The sequence below is a fragment of the Aquarana catesbeiana genome, linkage group LG05, assembly GCF_042186555.1.
Source record: "Aquarana catesbeiana isolate 2022-GZ linkage group LG05, ASM4218655v1, whole genome shotgun sequence".
Lineage (NCBI taxonomy): Eukaryota > Metazoa > Chordata > Amphibia > Anura > Ranidae > Aquarana > Aquarana catesbeiana.
The window spans coordinates 37,435,426-37,457,933 of record NC_133328.1 but is presented as its reverse complement, the minus strand read 5'-3'; the positions used below and the strand labels follow the sequence as shown (position 1 = coordinate 37,457,933).

Here is a 22,508-nt window from a genome sequence, read left to right as displayed (position 1 = left end):
TAAAACTCGCGGCTATTAATGAATTGTCGGTCCGACAATACACATAAAAGTTCATTGATAAAAACGGCATGGGATTTCCCCACAGGGAAACCCCGAAACAAAATTTAAAAAAATAAATGTAGTGGGGGTCCCCCTAAATTCCATACCAGGCCGTTCAGGTCTGGTATGGATATTAAGGGGAACCCCGCGCCAAATTTTTTTTTAAAAATGGCATGGTTTCCCCCCAAAAATCCATACCAGAGGGCATGGTACGGTTCAGGAGGGGGAGGCGCTCTCTCGTCCCCCCCTCTTTTCCTGCAGCCTGCCAGGTTGCGTGCTTGGATAAGGGTCTGGTATGGATTTTGAGGGGGACCCCCACACCATTTTTTTTTTCTAATTTTGGCGCGGGGTTCCCCTTAATATCCATACCAGACCTGAAGGGCCTGGTATGGAATTTCGGGGGACCCCACACATTTTTTTTTCTTAATTTTGGTTCGGGGTTCCCTTGTTGGGGAATCCCATGCTGTTTTTATCAATGAACTTTTATGTGTATTGCCGGACCGACAATTCATTAATAGCCGCGAGTAGTTTTTAATAACTTTTATTCCTTTAGAAATGTCATTTTGTCAGACTGTTCTAAACACGGGAAACATGCGCCCCTTTACAGGCATACTATGGACACCCCCCAGGTACGAAATTTAAAGGAATATTACACTTTTATTGTTTTACTTTAAGCATTATTAAAATCACTGCTCCCGAAAAACGGCTGTTTTTAAGACTTTTTTTTGCATTGATCCATGTCCCCTGGGGCAGGACCCAGGTCCCCAAACACTTTTTATGACAATAACTTGCATATAAGCCTTTAAAATTAGCACTTTTGATTATTCATGTTCAAGTCCCATAGACTTTGACGGTGTTCACGTGTTCAAACTAATTTTTCGCCTGCTCACATGTTCTGGTGCGAACCGAACAGGGGGGTGTTCGGCTCATCCCTACCCGGGGACATCTGGCTGCCAGGCTGTGTGAGGGCCTATCCAGAAGCAAGAGAGCAGCGTAGGGTTGGGACTGCGGCTTGCAGTCCAACCAGAAGTAACAGTTCTGCCGGCCGGAAAACCTGTCGTGGTTGGAGGTAGAGGGGAAGCTGTTGCCACTAAGGGACCAACCACCTTATTACCAGGGACCACCGTAAGTAGCTGAAGCAAATACCAGAGTAGTATTCTCACTAACCGGGGAAGGTGAAGAATTGGGAAACTTCAGCAGGTGTCAAACCAGGGACCCAGCCAGCGGAGGTGATGCTTGAGGAGTATCTGTGAGTGCCAAGCTAGGGACCCAGCAGGGACGCGGGGGTGACGCTTGAGGAGGATACTCAGTGAGAAGCTTGGAAGAGCTCAGGGGATCCAGTGGAGTGAAGATCTAAAAAGGAGATTGTGGAGGAAGTGAAAGAGTTCATTACAACCTTTGTTAGAAACTGTTCAAGACTGTTGCCATAGGCGACAGCGTGTCTACACATGCAGACGTGGAGTCCGGCTGCGTTCCTTTCCCTGCATGGCTGTCTACCTATAGAAGTCTCAGAGTCTGCCGGTTAACATTGCATCTACTTAAGGGTGTCCTGGTCCCAACCCTGTCTCCCACAGTTCTGTTTAGGAGAAAATAAATCTCTTTGCATTCAAGAAGTGTCTGGCGCCCATTATTCTACCTTGCATTACACCCACCATGCCTCGTAACCCACTCTATATAGAAAGATGTCAGCTGTCCCTAACCCTGGAGGTTACCATTAGGCCTGGAGAGGCCAGGGACTTGGCTACACGTATCTGTTATAATTTAAATTAAGATGTATTTATTGATTTGTTTCTTCACTATGGTGATATGTAATTTATGATATAAAGGCGCTTTAATGTGTTTTAAAGTCAAAGCAAGTCTAAATGAGCCCTAACTATTACAGAGACCACTCAAGATGGATTTTTTTAATTAAATACACAGCAGATTTTTTTTTTTTTTTAATCTGCCTGGAGTTCAGCTTTAAACCCCTAAAAAAAGGACCATCAATGTACATTTTTTCTTAACATAAATGTTATCCATGGAGGACTGAGAAATGAATCCTAAATCTGCAGTACTTTGTAATAAAAAAATAAATCCAGCAATAATGAAAGAAAACATAGTAGAACATAAATGAAAAATGATGAAGGTGGTTTACCTGATTTGGAATACGGCGCATCCCTTTTCATTTTCTCGTAACATTTGAACTGGGAGTTTATGATTCTTTGCCTTGAAATGGCTTCCTCGTGGGCGAGGGGCATGAGGGTGGGATCGGCATAGTTGACTGTAGAAGTGTGCCCTGGAACCATTCTCTGCACAGAAAGCAAATATGTTACAGCAACAGTGGAAAAAAAAAAAGAGTCAACATTTATTGGGCTTAAAGGAAAACTTGCGGACCTACTCCTGAAAATGTCACATGCCTGACTGTCACAATACTTTCCCAATTCCTGGCCCATAAGTAGGCAAATCAGGAGCTGTCACTTCAATGGCTGCATGCTTGTTCAAGGTCAGTGACCCAGAATGTACTGAAGCCAAAAAGATAAGCACGACAGACAGCCAACCAGCATTTTAAAAAGAAGGTCAGAAGTATGTCATGTGTGGCCCCATTTTATCAAACTGCGATATCATTTATGATGTGCTACATGGCAATTAAGGCATCCTAGACTAACATACACTATATTATCAAAAGTATTGGGACACCTGCCTTTACACGCACATGAACTTTAATGGCATTCCAGTCTTAGTCCGCAGGGTTCAGTATTGAGTTAGCCCACCCTTTGCAGCTTTAACAGCTATGGCTCTTCTGGGAAGGATGTGCATGTAAAGGCAGACGACCCAATACTTTTTTTTAAACGTCGCCTATAGAGATTTTAAAGTAGTTTGTCGCCATTCCACGAGCGTGCGCAATTTTAAAGCTTGACATGTTAGGTATCTATTTATTTGGCATAACATCATCTTTCACATTATACAAAAAAATTGGGCTAATTTTACTGTTTTGTTTTTTTTAATTCATTAAAGTGTATTTCTTCTAAAAAAAAATGCGTTTAAAAGACCGCAGAGCAAATACAGCGTGACAAAAAATGTTGCAACGACCGCCATTTTATTCTCTAGTCTCTGCTAAAAAAAATATATATATATATATATATGTTTGGGGGTTCTACACAATTTTCTAGCAAAAAAATACAGATTTTTACTTGTAAACAACAAGCTTCAGAAAAAGGCAAGGTCTTTAAGGCCCCATACACACTATTAGATTTTCTGCAGATTTTTGTCTTCAGATTTACCAAAACCATGTAGTGCAAGGGCCGGCCTGATTGCATACAAATTGAAACTCTTATTCCGTGTACACACGGGCAGAATGTCAGACAGAAAAAGTAAGACAGGAGCTTTTCATAGCATATTCCGATTCCGATTGTGTGTATGCCCCATCGGACTTTTTACGTTGAAAATTCTGACGGACCTAGAAAGAGAACAAAAATTTTCAGACAGAACCAATTCCTATTGGGAAAACCTCTCGTCTGTATGCTGTTCCGACGTACCAAAAACGACGCAAGCTCTGAAGCAAGTACTAGACGGAAGCTATTGGCTACTGGCTATTGAACTTTCATTTTCTAGTCCGTCATACGTGTTGGACGTCACCGCGTTCTGGATGGTCGGAATTTGGTGTGACCGTGTGTATGCAAGACAGCTTGAGCGGAATTCCGTCTGAACTCAACCGGGAAAAACCTTCAGAGTTTATTCAGACGGGAAAACCGGTCATGTGTACAGGGCATTAAGGTTTGACCTCATATTATATGGTTTTGGTAAATCTGAAGACAAAAATCTGCAGAAAATCTAATAGTGTGTATGAGGTCTAAGTGGTTAATAATGGCTGGTTATCTTTTTAGGTACTTTTTACTTGCTATAAAAAGTTCTTCCATGCTTCCCTAGCTTTGTAATGTTAAGGAGGCTGTTGAGTAATGTTTAACATAAATAACCCTATCTGTATTGAGTTTGCAGAAGTTTATTCCTTCCCAAGGGCGGCCCGTCCATTAAGGACGCACGGGCGCCGCCTCCCCTATCCTTGCTGCCGCCACCCCCTATCCATGCGTCCGGCCCCTTTCAGGATGCCAGGCGCATGAATTACAGTGGGGTTTTTTTTTTTTGGAAGCACCGATTAGAGCCAAAGGCTCTAATAGGCTTCAAAATCGGGTGGACCCTGGGTGCAGAGCATTGCACTCGGAGCCCACCATGGTGTGTTAGAATAGTTATAATAGTTAATAGTGTGATAATAGTATTCACTATTCTCACACTAAATCACTTCTCTGCCAATCAGGAAGGACAGGTCTGAGACATGTTTCCCGATTGGCCAAAAGAAGAAGCATTCCAATTGGCCTAAGAGGAGGAGGGAAGAGACACATGGCGGAAGTCTCCGTGATACCCAGAAGGAGAGCAGGGGAAGACGCAGCAAGTCAGGAAGCGCTGCCTGCCATAGAGGGGAAGGAGAAGCCAGAGTGATGCAGAGGATGAGAGCAGGGGAAGCCGTTGCCCATCAGGAAGCGCTGCCCACCATAGAGGGGAAGGAGAAGCCAGAGTGATGCAGAGGATGAGAGCAGGGGAAGTCGTTGCCCATCAGGAAGCGCTGCCCGCCATAGATGGGGTAAGTGCCGAGCTCCTAACTGACCGACCAACCCGATCGCCCACCCCAAAAAATGTTTACCACCAGCCGCCACTGTTCCTTCCCTACTTTAACCAAACTGTACAAAAAAGTTCTGACTTTACATATTCTATAAGTGCCTTGAATCCTACTGCAGCTTGGTGGATCAGGACCTAATTTCTCTCAAGTTCCTTTAAAAGCTGATCTCCAGGCAGATATAAGAGATACAAATAAATACAGCTCTGTAATCATTAATACATCTGTAGGGCATAGTTACATAGTCACATAGTAGGTGAGGTTGAAAAAAGACACAAGTCCATCAAGTCCAACCCATGTGTGTGATTATATGCCAGTTTTACATTGTATATCCCTATATGTTGTGGTCGTTCAGGTGCTTATCTAATAGTTTCTTGAAACTATCAATGCCCCCCGGTGAGACCACCGCCTGTGGAAGGGAATTCCACATCCTTGACTCTCTTACAGTAAAGAACCCTCTACATAGTTTAAGGTTAAACCTCTTTTTTTCTAATTTTAATGAGTGGCCACGAGTCTTGTTAAACTCCCTTCCGCAAAAAAGTTTTCTCCCTATTGTGGGGTCACTAGTACGGTATTTGTATATTGAAATCATATCACCTCTCAAGAGGCTCTTCTCCAGAGAGAATAAGTTCAGTGCTCGCAACCTTTCCTCATAACTAAGATCCTCTAGACCCTTTATTAGCTTTGTTGCCCTTCTTTGTACTCGCTCCATTTCCAGTACATCCTTCCTGAGGACTGGGGCCCAGAACTGGACAGCATACTCTAGGTGCGGCCGGACCAGAGTCTTGTAGAGTGGGTGAATTATCGTTTTATCTCTGGAGTTGATCCCCTCTTTAATGCATGCCAATATTCTGTTTGCTTTGTTAACAGCAGCTTGGCATTGCATGTCATTGCTGAGCCTATCATCTACTAGGACCCCCAGGTCCTTTTTCATCCTAGATTCCCCCAGAGGTTCTCCCCCCAGTGTATAGATTGCATTCATATTTTTGCCACCCAAATACATTATTTTACATTTTTCTACATTGAACCTCATTTGCCATGTAGTTGCCCACCCCATTAATTTGTTCAGATCTGTTCACCCATGAAGGAGCCACTGGTGAACTTTGCCTTATTCCCCCAGCTTGAATACACATAGCTGGCTCAAAAGAACAACCCAGGGGTGTCTTTTTGGGGGGTTTTATTTGAATGTAGAACTTGGATGGGGTAAGGGAGCATGGGATACACCAGAACTGATGTACTAAACACTTGTCTTCTAGATGGCACCTTCATAAAATCCTGCCCCATGGGTCTCCTCCAGCAGGACTTAACCCAGGAACTCTGCTCCTCTGCGCCTCAGGTCCCAAACTATTTATGAGCTCTTCCACCACCTCCTAGGCACACATCCCCAGGGATTGGCTGAAAGTTCCATAAATATTCAGGCTGCTTGCTCTGTTCTTCCTCCCACTATACTTCTAGAATCCTCTAGAATACAGGGGAAAGTAATCAGAGCAGCAGCCTGTGAGACACCGAGCAGCCCTAAACAATCAACCCCTGCTCCACTGATTACAGAAGAGCTAACTAAATTTACCTAACAGCCTGCACTACACTAGGAGGCTGCTACAGTGCCTTGAAAAAGTATTCATACCCCCTGAAATTTTCCACATTTTCTCATGTCCCAACCAAAAACGCAAATGTATTTTATTGGGATTTTATGTGATAGACCAACACAAAGTGGCATATAATTGTGAATCGGAAGGAAAATGATAAATGGTTTTCCAAATTTTTTACAAATAAATATCTGAAAAGTGTGGCGTGCATTTGTATTCAACCCCCTTTACTCTGATACCCCCAACTAAAATCTAATGCAGCTAATTGCCTTCAGAAATCACCTAATTAGAAAATAGAGTCCACCTGTGTGTAATTTAATCACAGTATAAATACAGCTGTTCTGTGAAGCCCTCAGAAGCTTATTAGAGAACCTTAGTGAACAAACAGCATCATGAAGGCCAAGGAATACACCAGAAAGGCCAGGGATACATTTGTGGAGAAGTTTAAAGCAGGGTTAGGTTATAAAAAAAACCCAAGCTTTGAACATTTCAGGGAGCACTGTGCAATCCATCATCCGAAAATGGAAAGAGTATGGCACATCTGAAAACCTACCAAGACATGGCAGTCCACCTAACCTGAAAGGCTGAGTAAGGAGAGCATTCATCAGAGAAGAGCCAAGAGGCCCATGGTAACGCTGGAAGAGCTCCAGAGATCCACAGCTCAAGTGGAAGAATCTGTCCACAGGACAACTATTAGTCGTGCAATTCACAAATCTGGCCTTTATGGAGGAGTGGCAAGAAGAAAGTCATTGTGGAAAAAAGCCATAAGAAGTCCCATTTGCAGTTTGCAAGAAGCCTTGTGGGGGACACAGCAAACATGTGGAAGAAGGTGCTCTGGTCAGATAAGACCAAAATTGAACTTTTTTGCCAGAAAGCAAGAAGCTATGTGTGGCGGAAAACTAACACTGCACATCACCCTGAACACACCATCCCCACCATGAAACATGGTGGTGGCAGCATCATGTTGTGGGGATGCTTTTCTTCAGCAGGGACAGGGAAGCTGGTCAGAGTTGATGGGAAGATGAATGGAGCCAAATACAGGGCAATCTTAGAAGAAAACCTGTTAGAGTCTACAAAAGACTTGAGACTCGGGCGGTGGTTCACCTTCCAATCACATTGTCTGATTTTTGAAAGAATTTATTTGCAAATTATGGTGGAAAATAAGTATTTGGTCACCTACAAACCAGCAAGATTTCTGGCTCTCACAGACCTGTATCTTCTTCTTTAAGAGGCTCCTCTGTCCTCCACTCATTACCTGTACATCAGCTTCATTATTTGAGAATTATTAGCACATAATTGTGTTCACTTGACCCCAGGGATCTTTGACAAAATGTGAATCTGTTAAAATTGGTATAGTTGAGAGATAGGGACGAGCTTGATGTTTGGGTCGAACATAAGCTCGACTCGAACATGGGGTGTTCTCCCGTTTGCAGAACAGCGAACATTTGGGGTGTTTGCGGCAAATTTGAGCGCTGCGGAATGCCCCATAATGCACTGAAGATTGCAATGTATTGCTGCATGATGAATGGCCAAAGCATTCACCTGACCTGCATGCTTTGGCCAATCACAGCGCCCTCAGCTAAGAGAGCCATAATTGGCCAAAGGCAGGGTGATCCCTGATAGGCAATCGGATTTTCCCTGGATCGACTTTACCTACAAATGTCAGTACCCAGTTATATTATGTACATTAAGGACGGGTTCACACTATTGCGAATTGGATGCGGGATCCCCGCATTCCAATTTGCAATAGCAGGAGAATGTGACCGGCTCTCCATGGAGCCGGTTCACACCTCTCCAATGCGGCTCCAGTGTGAATTTGCACAGGAGCCCTGTGCGTCTTGTGGCCCATTTCAGGTCCAAATTCAGCCCAAAATTTGGGCTCAAATTGGACCTAAAACAGTGAACCAGCACACATCGGACCCCTGCTGGGAGCCACATCTGCATGTAGTGTGAACCGAGCCTTAGGAAAGAATCCAGGCCTTTTTTTAAAGTAATCTACTGAGCTGGACAGAACCACCTCTTGAGGGAGTCTGATCCACATTTTCACAGCTCTTACTGTGAAGAAACCTTTCCGTATTTGGAGATGATGGACACCTTTTTCCTCTAGACATAAAGAGTGCCCCCTTGTCCTCTGTGATCACCTTAAAGGGGTTGTAAACCCTCAAGGTTTTCTTTCACCTTAATCCATTCTATGCTTTAAGGCAAAAAACTTTCTGTGCTGTAGCAGCCCACATAGCCACCTTTTTCTTACCTGAACCTGCCCATTCCAGCGACGAGCACGAGCCCAGCAGCTCCAGCTGCTGTCTCCGTCCTCATTGGATAGCTTAATAGCAGCAGGAGCCATTGGCTCCCACTGCTGTCAATCAAATCCAGTGACACGAGAGTGTGGCAGCGGGGCAGAGTCCTGCAGTCTGTGTCAATGGACGCAGCAGCTGGACTCGTGAGCGTGCCCGCATGAGTGTCCCCAGGGAAAGCGGCTTTCCGTGGGGGCACCCGATGAAGAGGAAGAGCCAGGAGTGCCACCGGGGCACCCCAGAAGAAGAGAACCTTTGCACAGAGCAGGTAAGTATAACATGTTTGTTATTAAAAAAAAAATGAAAAAGAAAACCTTTACAGTGAATAACTCAACAACGATATGAACCCCTTATGTATTTATATCCCCTCTTAATCACCTCTTCTTCAGAGAGAATAAATTCAGTTCCTCTAATCTTTTGTCATAGCTGAGCTCCTCCATGCCTCTTATCAGTTTGGTTGCCCTTCTCTGCACTTTCTTCAGTTCCCTGATATCCTTTTTGAGAACTGGTGCCCAAACTGAACTGCATATTCCAGATGAGGTCTTATTAATGATTTGTACAGGGACAAAATGATATCTCTCTCTCAGGAGTCCATACCTCTCTTAATACAAGAAAGGACTTTGCTCGCTTTCAAAACCACAGCTTGGCATTGCATGCTATTATTAACTACTTACAGACCGCCCACCGTCGTTGTGTTATGGCAGCAGCTAGCTGCCATAACCCTGGTATCCTCTTCAACAGCGGGTGGTCTGCTTTTAGATAAAAGGGGTCTCTGCGGCGCATTCGCTGAGATATCACTTTTATCGGGGGTGGGAGAAGGCCCCCCTCCCGCCGCCGCTTACCGGAGCCATCAGTAGCGGTGGAGACGATCGGGTCCTGTCCCCTCAACAGCCTTGGGGTAAGTGAGGGAATAATGGCCCCCACTCGGCTCCATACCAAACGTCACTTCCGCCCAATGGTCTTAAAGAGGAAATTTTTTTTTTTGTAAAAAAAAACAAAAAAAAAACAAAACATTTATTTGTTTATTTATTTATTTTATTGCATTTTAGTGTAAATATGAGATCTGAGGTCTTTTTGACCCCCAGATCTCACATTTAAGAGGTCCTGTCATGCTTTTTTTCTAATACAAGGGATGTTTACATTCCTTGTAATAGGAATAAAAGTGACCCATTTTTTTTTTTTTAAAGGATAGTGTAAAAATAAAAAGTAAAATAAATAAGAAAAAAAAAAAAAAAATTAAAGCACCCCGTCTTTCCGAGCTTGCACGCAGAAGCGTATGCATACGTAAGTCCTGCCCGCATATGAAAACGGTGTTTAAACCACACATGTGAGGTATCCCCGCGATCAATAGAGGACGAGAACAATAATTCTAGCACCTCCTCTGTAACTCAAAACTGTAGAAACCTGTAGAAATTATTATTTTTTTTATTTCAGGTATTTTTATTGAAGAATATTGAGCAGAAAGTACAAGCTATTAAAGTTTTACAATGTCATGTAATAAAGACAATAAGGAACGGAAGTAATAAAAAAACAAATTAAAAAAACAAAACAATCACAAGCAAAGAAGAACAACTGTACTCCAGGCGTAAACACATATCCAATACCACGGAAAGTGGATCATATAAGTATTGTCCTTAACTAAGGGAAGTGTTGGGCTTTAAGTCTCCTCGTCACCCCTAATGGGAACTGACTATGGCTAGGAAGATTGGTTCATGTTGCAGAGCAGATACCTCACTGGATAGCCTGGTAGTCTATTGGGATAACTATTCTAATTAAATCACAAACCTAAAGGGGAAAATATACCAGCAATTAACTTGGTTTGTTAACAATCAGTGTTGGGTTCTAACACCTCAGTAATTATAGAACTAAATGTAATGTAGGTCTAGGACGGCCTTAGGGTGAAGTAGTAACCATGAATTCCAGAGTTTCTGAAACAATTGGGCTTTATGACTTTTGAGTGCTAGAAGTTTTTCATATTGACACTGTACATTTACCCAGGAGATTACGTTCTCCAGCATGGGCATTACTGGAGAATTCCAACGGCTGGTGAGGGAAATCCTAGCTGCAAACAATATGTGGGCGATTACTGCTTGTCACTTGGAATGCTTCTATTCCTATATTGAGAATAGCCAGTACTCTGGTTTAGAGGCTTGAATATCCCAGTGATTTCACTAATTAAAACAGCAATTTTCTTCCAAAAGGATACTATATGAGGGCAACCCCACAGAATATGGTGCAGAGTACCTATTTGATTACATATTCTCCAACATGTATTGGGGGAATCTCTAGTTATTTTGGATAGTTTATACGGGATCATATACCACCTATAGTACATTTTTTTGTAGATGTCCCAATGATCAATACATGTAGACAGCTAAAAGCTTGAGTGTATAGCTTTTTGTCATTGGGGTAGGGAAAATTCACTACCCAGTTCCTTTTTTCATTTAATCATGTCAGATGTTTTGGCCTCCAGAGAGGGACTACTAAAATGGAACAGAAGAATGAGATTCCACGAACCAGTTTATTTGGTTTACCTTGAAAGAAGCGCCAAATGATGTCTGGTATGGCTATATTGTCATTGCATTCATTAACTAAGTGTAAATTTTGGATTTGCATAGCTCTATAGATATCCTGGGGTAGACTACTTTACTCAATGCACTTTCAAAAATTTATACCACGGGAATGGCAATCTCATACCTTAAAACCTGGGATCAGCCATTCATACGTTTGGATAGGCATATCTAATTTGTGTAAGTTTTCTTTAATTTGTTGGGAAGAGATGAGAGTACGCCAGGAGTCTACTGTAGCTGCTATTGTTGGGTGAGGCATTTTATTGCTAATAGTGGGAGACAAGAGAGATGCTGCCAATAGAGCCATGAAATCCTTTTGATTTATTAAGGTTTGTTCTATAGAAACCCATAACCTGTCCTCAGAGGGGCTGATCCAAAATTTTAGTTGGTCCAATAAGGATGCTTTGTAGTAATCTAAAAGATTTGGAAGGCCTATGCCTCCACATCTTCTCAGCTTCTGTAAAGAATTCATGGCAATTCTGAGGTTTTTGTTCTGCCAAATGAATTTCCGTAGAAGAGAATCACATTTGGTAAAGAAAGAGTTGGGGATAGGAATTGGGAGAGTTCTGAACATGTCCAAAATCTTTGATAGTACCTGCATTTTAAAGGCAGCTGATCTACCTAGCCAAGAGAGGTGAACTTTTTCCAATTGGTTTAAGTCCTCAGAAATACTGGTGAGAAGTGGAGGGAAATTAGATTCATACAGAGATTTGACGGGGAAGGATTATTGAATTCCCAAGTATGTTATCAATTTATCTCCCCATGAATAGGGGAAATTTTTCTGTAAGTGGTGGACCTGGTCTGGATGTTGTCCGATGGCAAGGGTCTGGCGTTTACTAGAGTTGATCTTATAGTAGGAAATTCTTCCGAATTCCGCAATTAATTGTGGAATTCTAGGAAGGGAGCTTAGAGGGTTTGAAATGGACAAGATAATATCGTCAGTTAAAAGCCCTATTTTGTGCTCATAGGTGCCAATCTGTAGACCTTGTATGAGTGGATCCGCTCTGATGGCTTCCGCAAAGGGTTCGATGGCTAATGTAAAAATAATAGGGGACAAGGGACAGCCCTGTCTTGTCCTGTTTGAAAGATCAAAGGGCCCAGACAGGGTGACCGATATGAACACTCTTGCTGACGGGTTATAATATAAAGACATGATCGCTGAATATATTGCCCCTGAGAATCCAAATTTCTGTAGTACTTGCAATAGGTACTCCCAGTGTACCCTGTCGAATGCCTTCTCCGCATCCAGAGCAAGGAGAAGAGAAGGCACCAGATAGGTTCCAGCATAGTGAATCGGGTCAATCATTCTCCTTGTTCCATCAGGAGCTTGTCTCCCCTTCACAAAGCCTACTTATTCTTGGCCAAGGAGAAGGGGGTAAGGTCTAGTAGTCTATTTGCTATTATTTTGGCATATATTTTTAAATCAGAGTTCAGAAGAGAGATTGGCCTGAAATTCTAAGGATGGATAGATTATTTTCCGGGTTTGGAGAGAGTTACTATAACTGTTTCCAGCATTTTCTTTGGGAATTGCTCCAGGGTTACAGCAGTGTTGAAAAGGTTCACTAAAAAAGGGCTTAGGGTCAGGGTAAGGGCCTTATAATATTCAGAGGGGAGGCCGCCTATCCCAGGTGATTTATTTAGTGGGAGAGCGGATATAACCTTAGTTACTTCTTGTTCCTCTATAGGGCGATTAATGTGAGCTAGTGAAGCTATATCTAAGGCTGGTAAGTTTAATTTTTCTAGGAAGGCTGAGATATCTTCCTTTTTGGGTTGAGGGGTGGTTTTGTCCTCCTTTGGGTTGTACAATGAGGCATAGTACTCACAAAAAGATTGAGCAATATCTGATGGATTAATAGCAATTTTACCTGTGCTGTGGTGTTGTAATTGGGCTATCCTTGTTTTAGTTAGTTTTTGCTTAAGTTGAGAGGCTAATCTCTTGCCTGCTTTATTTTTTGTGTGAGTACGAGACCAGATTTAACCCCTTTATAAATTTGCCATGGTCTGCAATCAGTGCTATTTTGAGTTCATCTCTATGTGGTGTAACTTTAGACAAGGTTGATTAATGAGGAGTGTTCTCATGCAGGTTCTCCAGGTGGGCAATATCAGCGTGTAATGATGTAATCTGCACATTTTTCCTTTTTCGTTCTCTGAATTAAGATTCCACTGGCAAAGGCCTTATGAGAGCACCATAAATTAAAGAGAAGCTCAAATTAAAGGAAAATAATTCCTCCAGTTGTCTCTTCAATTCTTTTACATAACCCAGGTTAGACAAAACATAGGTGTTATTCCTCCACAGTGACATGTTTTTACCTGAGATTTCAATAGAGATTGGTACATGGTCAGACCACGAAATATTGTATATTTGAACCTTTACCACTCTCTGCAAAAGTCATCTATCAGTAATAAAGCGATCAATTCTCGAATAAGTCTTATGGGGAAATGAGAAAAAGGTAAAATCTCTTTTGGTTGTGTGTAGACAGCGCCACGGATCATGAAGGTCTTCCTGGAGTAGAAAGTTTTTAGGATCTGTCTTTCTTTTTGAACTTCTTGCTGTGGTGTCTATTTCTGGGTCCATAGGGATGTTGAAGTCCCCACATATTAAAAGTTGCCCCTTCTGGATTGCGCGTGCTTTGGCCAGCAGTTTCCGTAAAAATCTAATTTGGTGCCAATTGGGAGCGTAGATAACTAGCAATGTATAGGTGATACTATTAATGTCCACCACTAGCATGATAAATCTGCCTCCTTCCTCCAGTATGGAAGCATGTAGTTTGAAGAAAGTTATGTCTTTAAATCCTATAGAAATTTTTAAACGTCGCCTATGGAGATTTGTAATGGTCAAAGTTTGTCGCCATTCCACAAGCAGGTGCAATTTTGAACCGTGACATGTTAGGTGTCTATTTACTCGGCATAACATTATCTTTCACAATATAAAAAAAAATTGGGCTAACTTTACTGTTGTCTTATTTTTTAATTAAAAAAAGTGTATTTTTCCCCCCAAAATTTGCACTTGTAAGAGCACTGCGCAAATACGATATGACAAAAAATATTGCAACAATCACCATTTTATTCTCTAGAGCAGCGTTTCTCAATCATCCTAGTGCCGTGACCCCTTGATAAAATTTCCCAAGTTGTGGGGACCCCTAACAGTAAAATTATTTTCGTAGCGTGGGTTGTCAGCGCACAAGGCAAGACAAGTAATTTGGGCCCCTAACCCATGGACATTTAGCGCTCCCTGAGTCCCTTCCACTTGTACATTATTAAAAACCCTTATGGTACATTTTAGGATGTACAACTCTTTCTCTTAGTTCTCCTTTCTTTTCCTTTTATCCCTCTCTATCCTAATTTCTTGTTTTTTTTCCCCATTCCTCTCTCTAGCCGTCTTTTTTGTTTTCTCTTATTCTTTCTCTCCCTTTTTCTTTGTCCCCCCCCCCCCTCTTTTCCTCTCCCTTACATGTATTCTGTATCCTTCTCTTACACCTTGGTGGGGGAGTGGAGGGAATGGGATCAGTGGCAGTGCTTGGGGGAGTTCTGATCAGCCAACTTAGGTACTCTTGAGCAAGGTCATCTGAGAACTGTAGTGGGGATTTTTAATGGCAACTATAACCACAGGTAGTGTTACTCACTGTGTATCCAACTTTGTGGTGTTTTGTAGCAGTGACACCTATGCCAAAACCAGGAGATAGGTTCTCCAGCCCCTCCCACTTCACATTCCTCACCAATCAGGTGACCTCTAGTCTCTGCCCCCCAGCCATGCCGTGAACTGAATGGGCAGCCGCAAAAAGGCTAGGAGAGCGGTGCGGGCTTCAGGAACAGCCCAGGATTCGGTGACCCCTGGCAAATCATCATTTGACCCCCAGGTTGAGAACCACTGCTCTAGGGTGTCTGAAAAAAAAAAAATATAATGTTTGGGGGTTCTAAGTAATTTTTTAGCAAAAAAAAAACCTGTTTTTAACTTGTAAACACCAAGTCTGAAAAATAGGCCCGGTCCTTAAGTAGTTAAGCTTATGATCTACCAAAACCCCCAGATCCTTCCCCACTATGGATTCTCCCAGTTGTACTCCCCCTAGTATGTATGATGCATATTCTTAGCCCCCAAGTGCATAAAGTGCATAACTTTACATTTATCAACATTAAACATTATTTGCCACACAGTTGCCCAATTAAACAGTGCATTGCATTCGGCTTATGTCAGGGGTGGAGAGACGGATCTGTTGCTCCTAAAGATTGCGAACAGCCATTGGTCACCTCCTCTAGCCAGTCCCATCCACCCACAGTTAGAACACACATAAGGGATCACATTTAACCCCTTGATCGCCCCCTAGTATTAACCCCTTCCCTGCCAGTGACATTTATACAGTAATCAGTGGCTATTTTTAGGTCTGATCACTGTATAAATGTCAATGATCCCAAAAAAGTGTCCGATCTGTCCGCCGCAATGTTGCAGTCCCGCTAAAAATCACTGATTACTAGTAAATAAAAATGCCATAAATCTATCACCTATTTTGTAAATGCTATAACTTTTGCACAAACTAATCAAATCAATATACTCTTATGCCCCGTACACACGGTCGGATTTTCCGACGGAAAATGTGTGATAGGACCTTGTTGTCGGAAATTCCCACCGTGTGTAGGCTCCATCACACATTTTCCATCGGATTTTCCGACACACAAAGTTTGAGAGCAGGATATAAAATTTTCCGACAACAAAATCCATTGTCGGAAATTCCGATCGTGCGTACACAAATCCGACGGACAAAGTGCCACGCATGCTCAGAATAAATAAAGAGATGAAAGCTATTGGCCATTGCCCCGTTTATAGTCCCGACGTACGTGTTTTACGTCACCGCGTTCAGAACGATCAGATTTTCCGACAACTTTGTGTGACCGTGTGCATGCAAGACAAGTTTGAGCCAACATCCGTCGGAAAAAATCCTAGGATTTTGTTGTCGGAATGTCCGAACAAAGTCCGACCGTGTGTACGGGGCATTAGTGCGATTTTTTTTTACCAAAAATATGTAGAAGAATATATATCAGCCTAAACTGATCAAGAAATTTTCAAAATTGTCACTCTTGTTTGGTTTAGTGCAAAAAAAAAAAAAAAACGCAGAGGGGATCAAATACCACCAAAAGAAAGCTCTATTTGTGGGAAAAAAGGACGTCAATTTTGTTTGGGTATAGCGTTGCACGGCCGCGCAATTTTTAGTAAAGGTGACGCAGTGCCGTATTGCAAAAAATGGCCTGATCATTAAGGGGGAAAATCCTTCCGGTCCTTAAGTGGTTAAAGGAAAAGTTCATCTTTTAACAAAAAATAATAAATGCACATTTTTTTGCAGGTAAAAAAGTGCCTTTACTATTTTTTGTTTTAGGAGCCTGGAAAGCATTGCACCAGCAATCAGCAGATCTCTGATGCCATGCAAGACTCCTGAAGACCTGTCAGTGTCAGTGTAAGCTGCCTGTCCGTTCATCATACATCACACACCGTACATCGCTTTTGTGAGATACTATATTTAATGCTTGAGAAGACTGTCATAGACTGCAGATCTAATAGATGAAATGAGGGTCAGAGTGTGGACATGCTACGTTTTTGGCTGGAGATATGCTGCTGAAGACAATACAAAGCTGGGAACATGTTACATGAGATTAGTAAAGATCAATGCTATTACCCCAATTAATGTTCCCATTACAGACCGCTGAGGTCTGAGGACTGCACATCATATACCAAAGGGCTGCATGCGGCCCTCGGGCTGCAGGTTGGGCACCAGGAAATTACAGGGGTGAGAAAAAAAATTTTTCACTGACGTGGGTACTTACAATGGTCAGCTTTGGTTCATTTATGTAAAATTGTTATCCTGAAAGGCAGTGGCGGCTGGTGCTCAAAATTTTTAGGGGGCGCAAACAAACTGAAAAAAAAAAAAAAAAATCAATTGTAGCCACTGTGCCATCAAACGCAGCTACTATGCCCATCAATTGCCACCACTGTGCCCATCAAGCGCAGTCACTGTGCCATCAAACGCAGCTACTGTACCCATCAATTGCTGCCAGTGTGCCCATCAATTGCTGCCAGTGTGCCCATCAATTGCCGCTACTGTGCCCCATCAAATTCTGCCAGTGTGCTCATCAATTGCTGCTACTGTGCCCCATCAAACGCTGCCAGTGTGCTCATCAATTGCCGCTACTGTGCCCCATCAAATTCTGCCAGTGTGCCCATCAATTGCCGCTACTATGCCCCATCAAACGCTGCCAGTGTGCCCATCAATTGCCGCTACTGTGCCCCATCAAATGCTGCCAGTGTGCATCGCCCGGCACTTAAATCTCTCGCAGCGGGTCAGCGGTGGTGTCCTGCATGCTCCTCTATGTCTTCTTCCATCCTCTCTATCAGGCGTCCAATCACAGCACCTGACATTTCATCCAATCAAGTGACCGGTAACAGACCCAAGCACCTGATTGGCTGAGAGGCGGTTCAGTGTTAGCAAAGCGAATTCCTTCGCTTTGCCAACACACAGCTGAGTGAACAGCGAACGCACAGCATTGCGCCCGCTGCTCACCTTTTTGGGCGCCTATTAGAGCCTACGGCCCTAATCAGGTGCTTCCAAAAAACACCCCCTTGCTGTAATTCAGGTGCCTGGTGCCCGAAAAGGGGCCGGACACCTGAATAGGGGGTGTCAGCGGCGACCATAGATAGATTCATGCAATGCATGAATCTATCTATGGTGATAAAGCGGTGCCAGGAGAGAGGGGGTGGTGCTCCTGTGCCCTTTATGGACACACCGCCACTGCTGAAAGGAAAAAAAGAGTGTGAGCTAGAGTTCAACTTTATTAGTCAAGTCCATCTAAATCTTCTAGTCCATCCAACACTGCTCTCACCCCAGACTGACAATGATGCTGCCCAAAAGTGTCTCCGTAGCTTCTCCATCCCATAGGAGACACCCTAATACAAGAGGTATGTACCTGGCCGGATCACCAGGTGAAAAAAGCCTAAAAAAACCCAAAAAACAAATGCAGCCACCACATCCAAGGATTGGTAAGGTGCGATATACAATTGTTTTTTAGTTTAATAATGCTTTACGCTTGCTTTGAACGCCAAATAGAATCAGCACATAAAGTAATCAAACCCATTTACAGCAAAAACCCAGCTCTTCTTTTATAGTTTTGCAAATAATATTGGCACTGAAGAAAATGCTTTTTTGTTCATTCAATAGCACCTTTACTATCTACATCTTTAAAAGTGTCCTCTGTGTATGTATATGTAAGTTGGCTTCTGTTTTACTGGTATTATGTTTACCTTCAAAAGGGCAGAATTTGACAGCTCCGAAAAAACTTGCATTGAGATGTAGAAAGAGAAGATTGCTCTGAACTTTATCTATTTCGCATTAAATGTTTCTTTATTCTGGGTCACGTACAATGTTCAAAGCTGAATTCCATTTCATTATCAAAGTGAGATGATTTTTATTGTATTATAAGCTTTTTTTTAATGCATTTCTACAGGACTGGGGGGGAGGGGCAGCTGCCCCTGGTGCAGTGTTTTCATGGTGGGGTGGGGGATGCTGCAGATCAAACACATTGTTAAAGCGGCATTCCACCCAAAAGTGGAACTTCCGCTCATTTGTCTCCTCTCCCCCTCCGGTGCCACAATTGGCACCTTTCAGGGGGGCAGGACAGGATACAGTACCTCCATGCCACGGCCCATGACGCCAGCGCAGGGCTCCCTCCTCCTCCTCCAATGGAGTGGGCCTTGCGCATGCGCAGTAGCAGTGGCAGCCTGTGCATTGTAGGCGCACTATCCCTGCTGCCGCCTCTTTATCCATGCGCCCGGCCCCTTTCAGGACTGGACACATGGACTCCTATGGTAGGGGTGGGAGGGGGTGTATTTTTTTTAAGCACCTGATTAGAGCCAGAGGCTCTAATAGGCTTCAAAAAAGGGTGGGCTCAGGACGCAGAGAGTGTGAACTGATCCCAACCAATTGTATGACCATAGCGAATGAATATTCGCTATTTTCACACCGCATTGCCTCCCCACCAATCTGGAGGCAGGTCAGTAAGACCTGTTTCCTGATTGGCCAAAGCGCCAGGCGTCCCTATTGGATGCTCAGCGCTTTGGCAGATGTGGGACAGAGCGGAGGAAGCTGACTGGAGAGGAGATGCCAGAGAAGAGGACACCTTACCAAGGTAAGCGCTGGTCCTCCTGCATGGTGTTTCCCGCAATCCATCTGTGGGGGGGGGTGTGTGTGAGCGGGCCAGGGTATTCCGCGATCCATCCGCGCAGGGGGGGTGTGAGCGGGCAGACTGGCAACATTTAATGGGCACACTGGCAGCATATGATGGGCACATTGGCAGCATGTGATGCGCAAACTGGCAGCATATAATGGGCAGACTGACAGTATTTGATGGGCACACTAGCAGCATATGATGGGCACACTGGCAACATTTGATGGCACAGTGGCAGCGTTTGATGGGCACAGTGGCTACGTTTGATGGGCACAGTGGCAGCGTTTGATGGGCACAGTGGCAGTGTTTGATGGCACAGTGGCAGCGTTTGATGGCAAAGTGCGCGTGGGGGGGGTGTTGTGGTAGCGGGGTGTCATGCGATCCATCCGCGCAGGGGGGGTGTGAGCGGGCAGACTGGCAGCATTTAATGGGCACACTGGCAGCATTTGATGGGCACATTGGCAGCATGTGATGCGCAAACTGGCAGCATATAATGGGCAGACTGACAGTATTTGATGGGCACACTGGCAGCATCTGATGGCACAGTGGCAGCGTTTGATGGAACAGTGGCTGCGTTTGATGAGCACAGTGGCTGCATTTGATGGCACAGTGACAACGTTTGATGGGCACAGTGGCAGCGTTTGATGGGCACAGTAGCAGCATTTGATGGCACAGTGGCTGCAATTGATGATTTTTTTTTCAAACATTTTTTGCACCCCCCAAAAATTTTGAGCACCAGCTGCCACTGCGCAGTAGGGTTCCCAGCGTAAAGCCGTAAGGCTACACTGCCGTGTTCCCTTACCTGCAATGGCGGCGGCAGCACCCAACAGCTAACGGAAACATCAGCTGCGGTGCCGACATCTCTGGACTCCAGGGCAGGCAAGTGTCCTATTGTTAAAGATCAGAATGTCGGTACGTGGAGGAGACATGCACAGAAGGCTCCTGGAACAGGAAGCCAAGTGGATTTTTCTGTTGGGGACATGCATCCCTACAGGCATGAATCATGGATGGGATGTGGATTTTGCTTGTCGTCTGTTCCTAGTGAGCTCTTTCTGTGCCATTTTTTATCTCTCTTTCCTGCCACTTCTGGTTAATTTATTTTTGACATCATTTTTCAATAGTAGTTCTGTCATTTATTTTGCTCTTACATTGTGTCACTATTACTAAGTATCTTTGACTTATATATATATTTTTTTCTTTTTTCTCTCTTCCATTTTTTTGGAAGAACAATGTTTAAACATCTTATGCAGCAATTTCTATAACAACCCCCTTTTTTCACATATTTCTTATATTTTTTGACTCAACATTTTATATCCCTCCTTATTCTTCTGGCAAAAACAGGTGTAGTCACCATCCACTTGAATGAGTGGTGGAATCAATGAAATTTGTTAAAGTGGTGTTCCGGCCGAAATTATACTTTTTAAATAAAAATACCCCTATAATACACAAGCTTAATGTATTCTAGTAAAGTTAGTCTGTAAACGAAGGTCTGTTTTGTTAGTTTATAGCAATAGTTTGTTATTTTATAAACTTACAGCAGGCCGTGGCCATCTTAAGTGTGGGCATCTGAAGCCAGACTGTATTTCTTCCTGGATCTCATCCTTGCAGATCTCGCACATGCTCAGTGCAGCACAAGCAGTATAATAGGTTTCAGGTCAGGTTTCCATAGCAACGGCAGTTTCAGAGGAAGTTGCCGCCCCTTCCCAGAAGGCATTGCAAACAGGAAATGATGCGATGGGTCGCGGCCAGGAAGGAGGAAGTGAAAAATGAATACAGCAGATATACAGTAGGTGCTGAGAAAAAAAAATTAAAAATATCCAATTTGTTTACACTGCACAGTTTAGTGAGGGATGCTAAAGAGTTGTAAAAGTGGGTGGAACTCCACTTTAATGATCTATGGTATCGATCTGATATGCTAATTGTTCAAAGGTGGAATCTGTGTAGGTGTATGTGTATATTGTGACTGTAGGAGATGCTGTCACTGTAAAATTGGTAGTTTGGGGGACACAGGATATGCACATTTGCTTGGTGCAAGACTGCAGAGTAAGGATGAGCTCCTCTGTGTTCGTACAGCCCACGTACAGAGCCCGCCAGGAAGTCGGCACGGCGCTGCGCTAATCACAGGCAGTGAGACATTTCCCGATCTCTGCAACCGCGCATCGTGACAATGTCTCACTGCCTGTGATTAGCGCTCCGCAGTGCCGACTTCCTGGCGGGCTCTGCACGTGGGCTGTGAGAACACGCCTGAGCTCATCCTTAATGCAGAGCATAGATGTGGACTGGAGAAAACTGCTTTCGCAGCTTTCTCCAGGTTTTGGTATTCCGTCATGTGGCTCTGTAGTTTGGTGTTTCCATAGTGTCTTGGGTGGGACGGGATCTCCAACCCTGTGTCCAGATTTTGTTGCTGACCAGCAGGGTGTGTGCTCAGGTGAGCACGGTCCTTATAATGAGAGTATGGGAAGACCTCATGGCTCCCAGTTGGAGACTGCTCCACCCCAAGAGAGACAGGAGGTCTCCAGGAGTCAGAGGGGCTGCAGGAGGCAGCCAGAACGTGTGTGACTGCAAGAAGCAGTAAACGTCAAGAGGACTAAGGCCAGAGCAGAGCTGTGGGTGCTAAAGTGAAGCCACATTGAAGAATCCTGTGGTCTGTGTAACCAGGATAAAGAGCAGAAGTACTGCTAAAGAGAGCCAGGTGGGCTAGCATTTTCTGTTGTGTGTATTTGCTGGAGAAGAACCCCTGCGTGGGAAACCTTTATGTTACGGATTTTTATTTGCCTTTTTAATAAAAACGGGCTACCATGCCCTAAAGTATAGTTCCTGACTGGCTTGAATCATTGATAAATGCATCTACCACAAGAGCTAATGGTCCCCCATGTTACAATATATATATCTTGTCATATCTATTTCAAACTAGCTACGACTAAGCGTAACGCGAAACGCGTCAGCGATATTGTTTTACTGTCACTCTAATGCACCAACAAACGACACTTCAAGTATTTCAGTGTTGCCGGCTCTTCTTACTATTTATGGCATAGGTGAGTCGCTTAGCTTTATTCCCATATCTTATACATAAAAAAGAGAAAGGGCAGCTGGTGCTCTGGACTGATGAGTCAAAATGTGAAATATTTGGCTGTAGCAGGGCATTGTTTGTTCACCGAAGGACTGG

General features: G+C 43.7%; 1 protein-coding gene across 1 annotated transcript in view; it reads right to left on the bottom strand.

The window, feature by feature from the left end:
• Positions 1-22,508, bottom strand: part of CALCR (calcitonin receptor) — a 459,172-nt gene that overhangs the window by 185,554 nt on the left and 251,110 nt on the right. Inside the window, exon 3 of the mRNA XM_073629603.1 lies at positions 2,174-2,327. Coding sequence (XP_073485704.1) covers positions 2,174-2,327 — 154 coding nt within the window. The remainder of the gene's footprint in view (positions 1-2,173; positions 2,328-22,508) is intronic.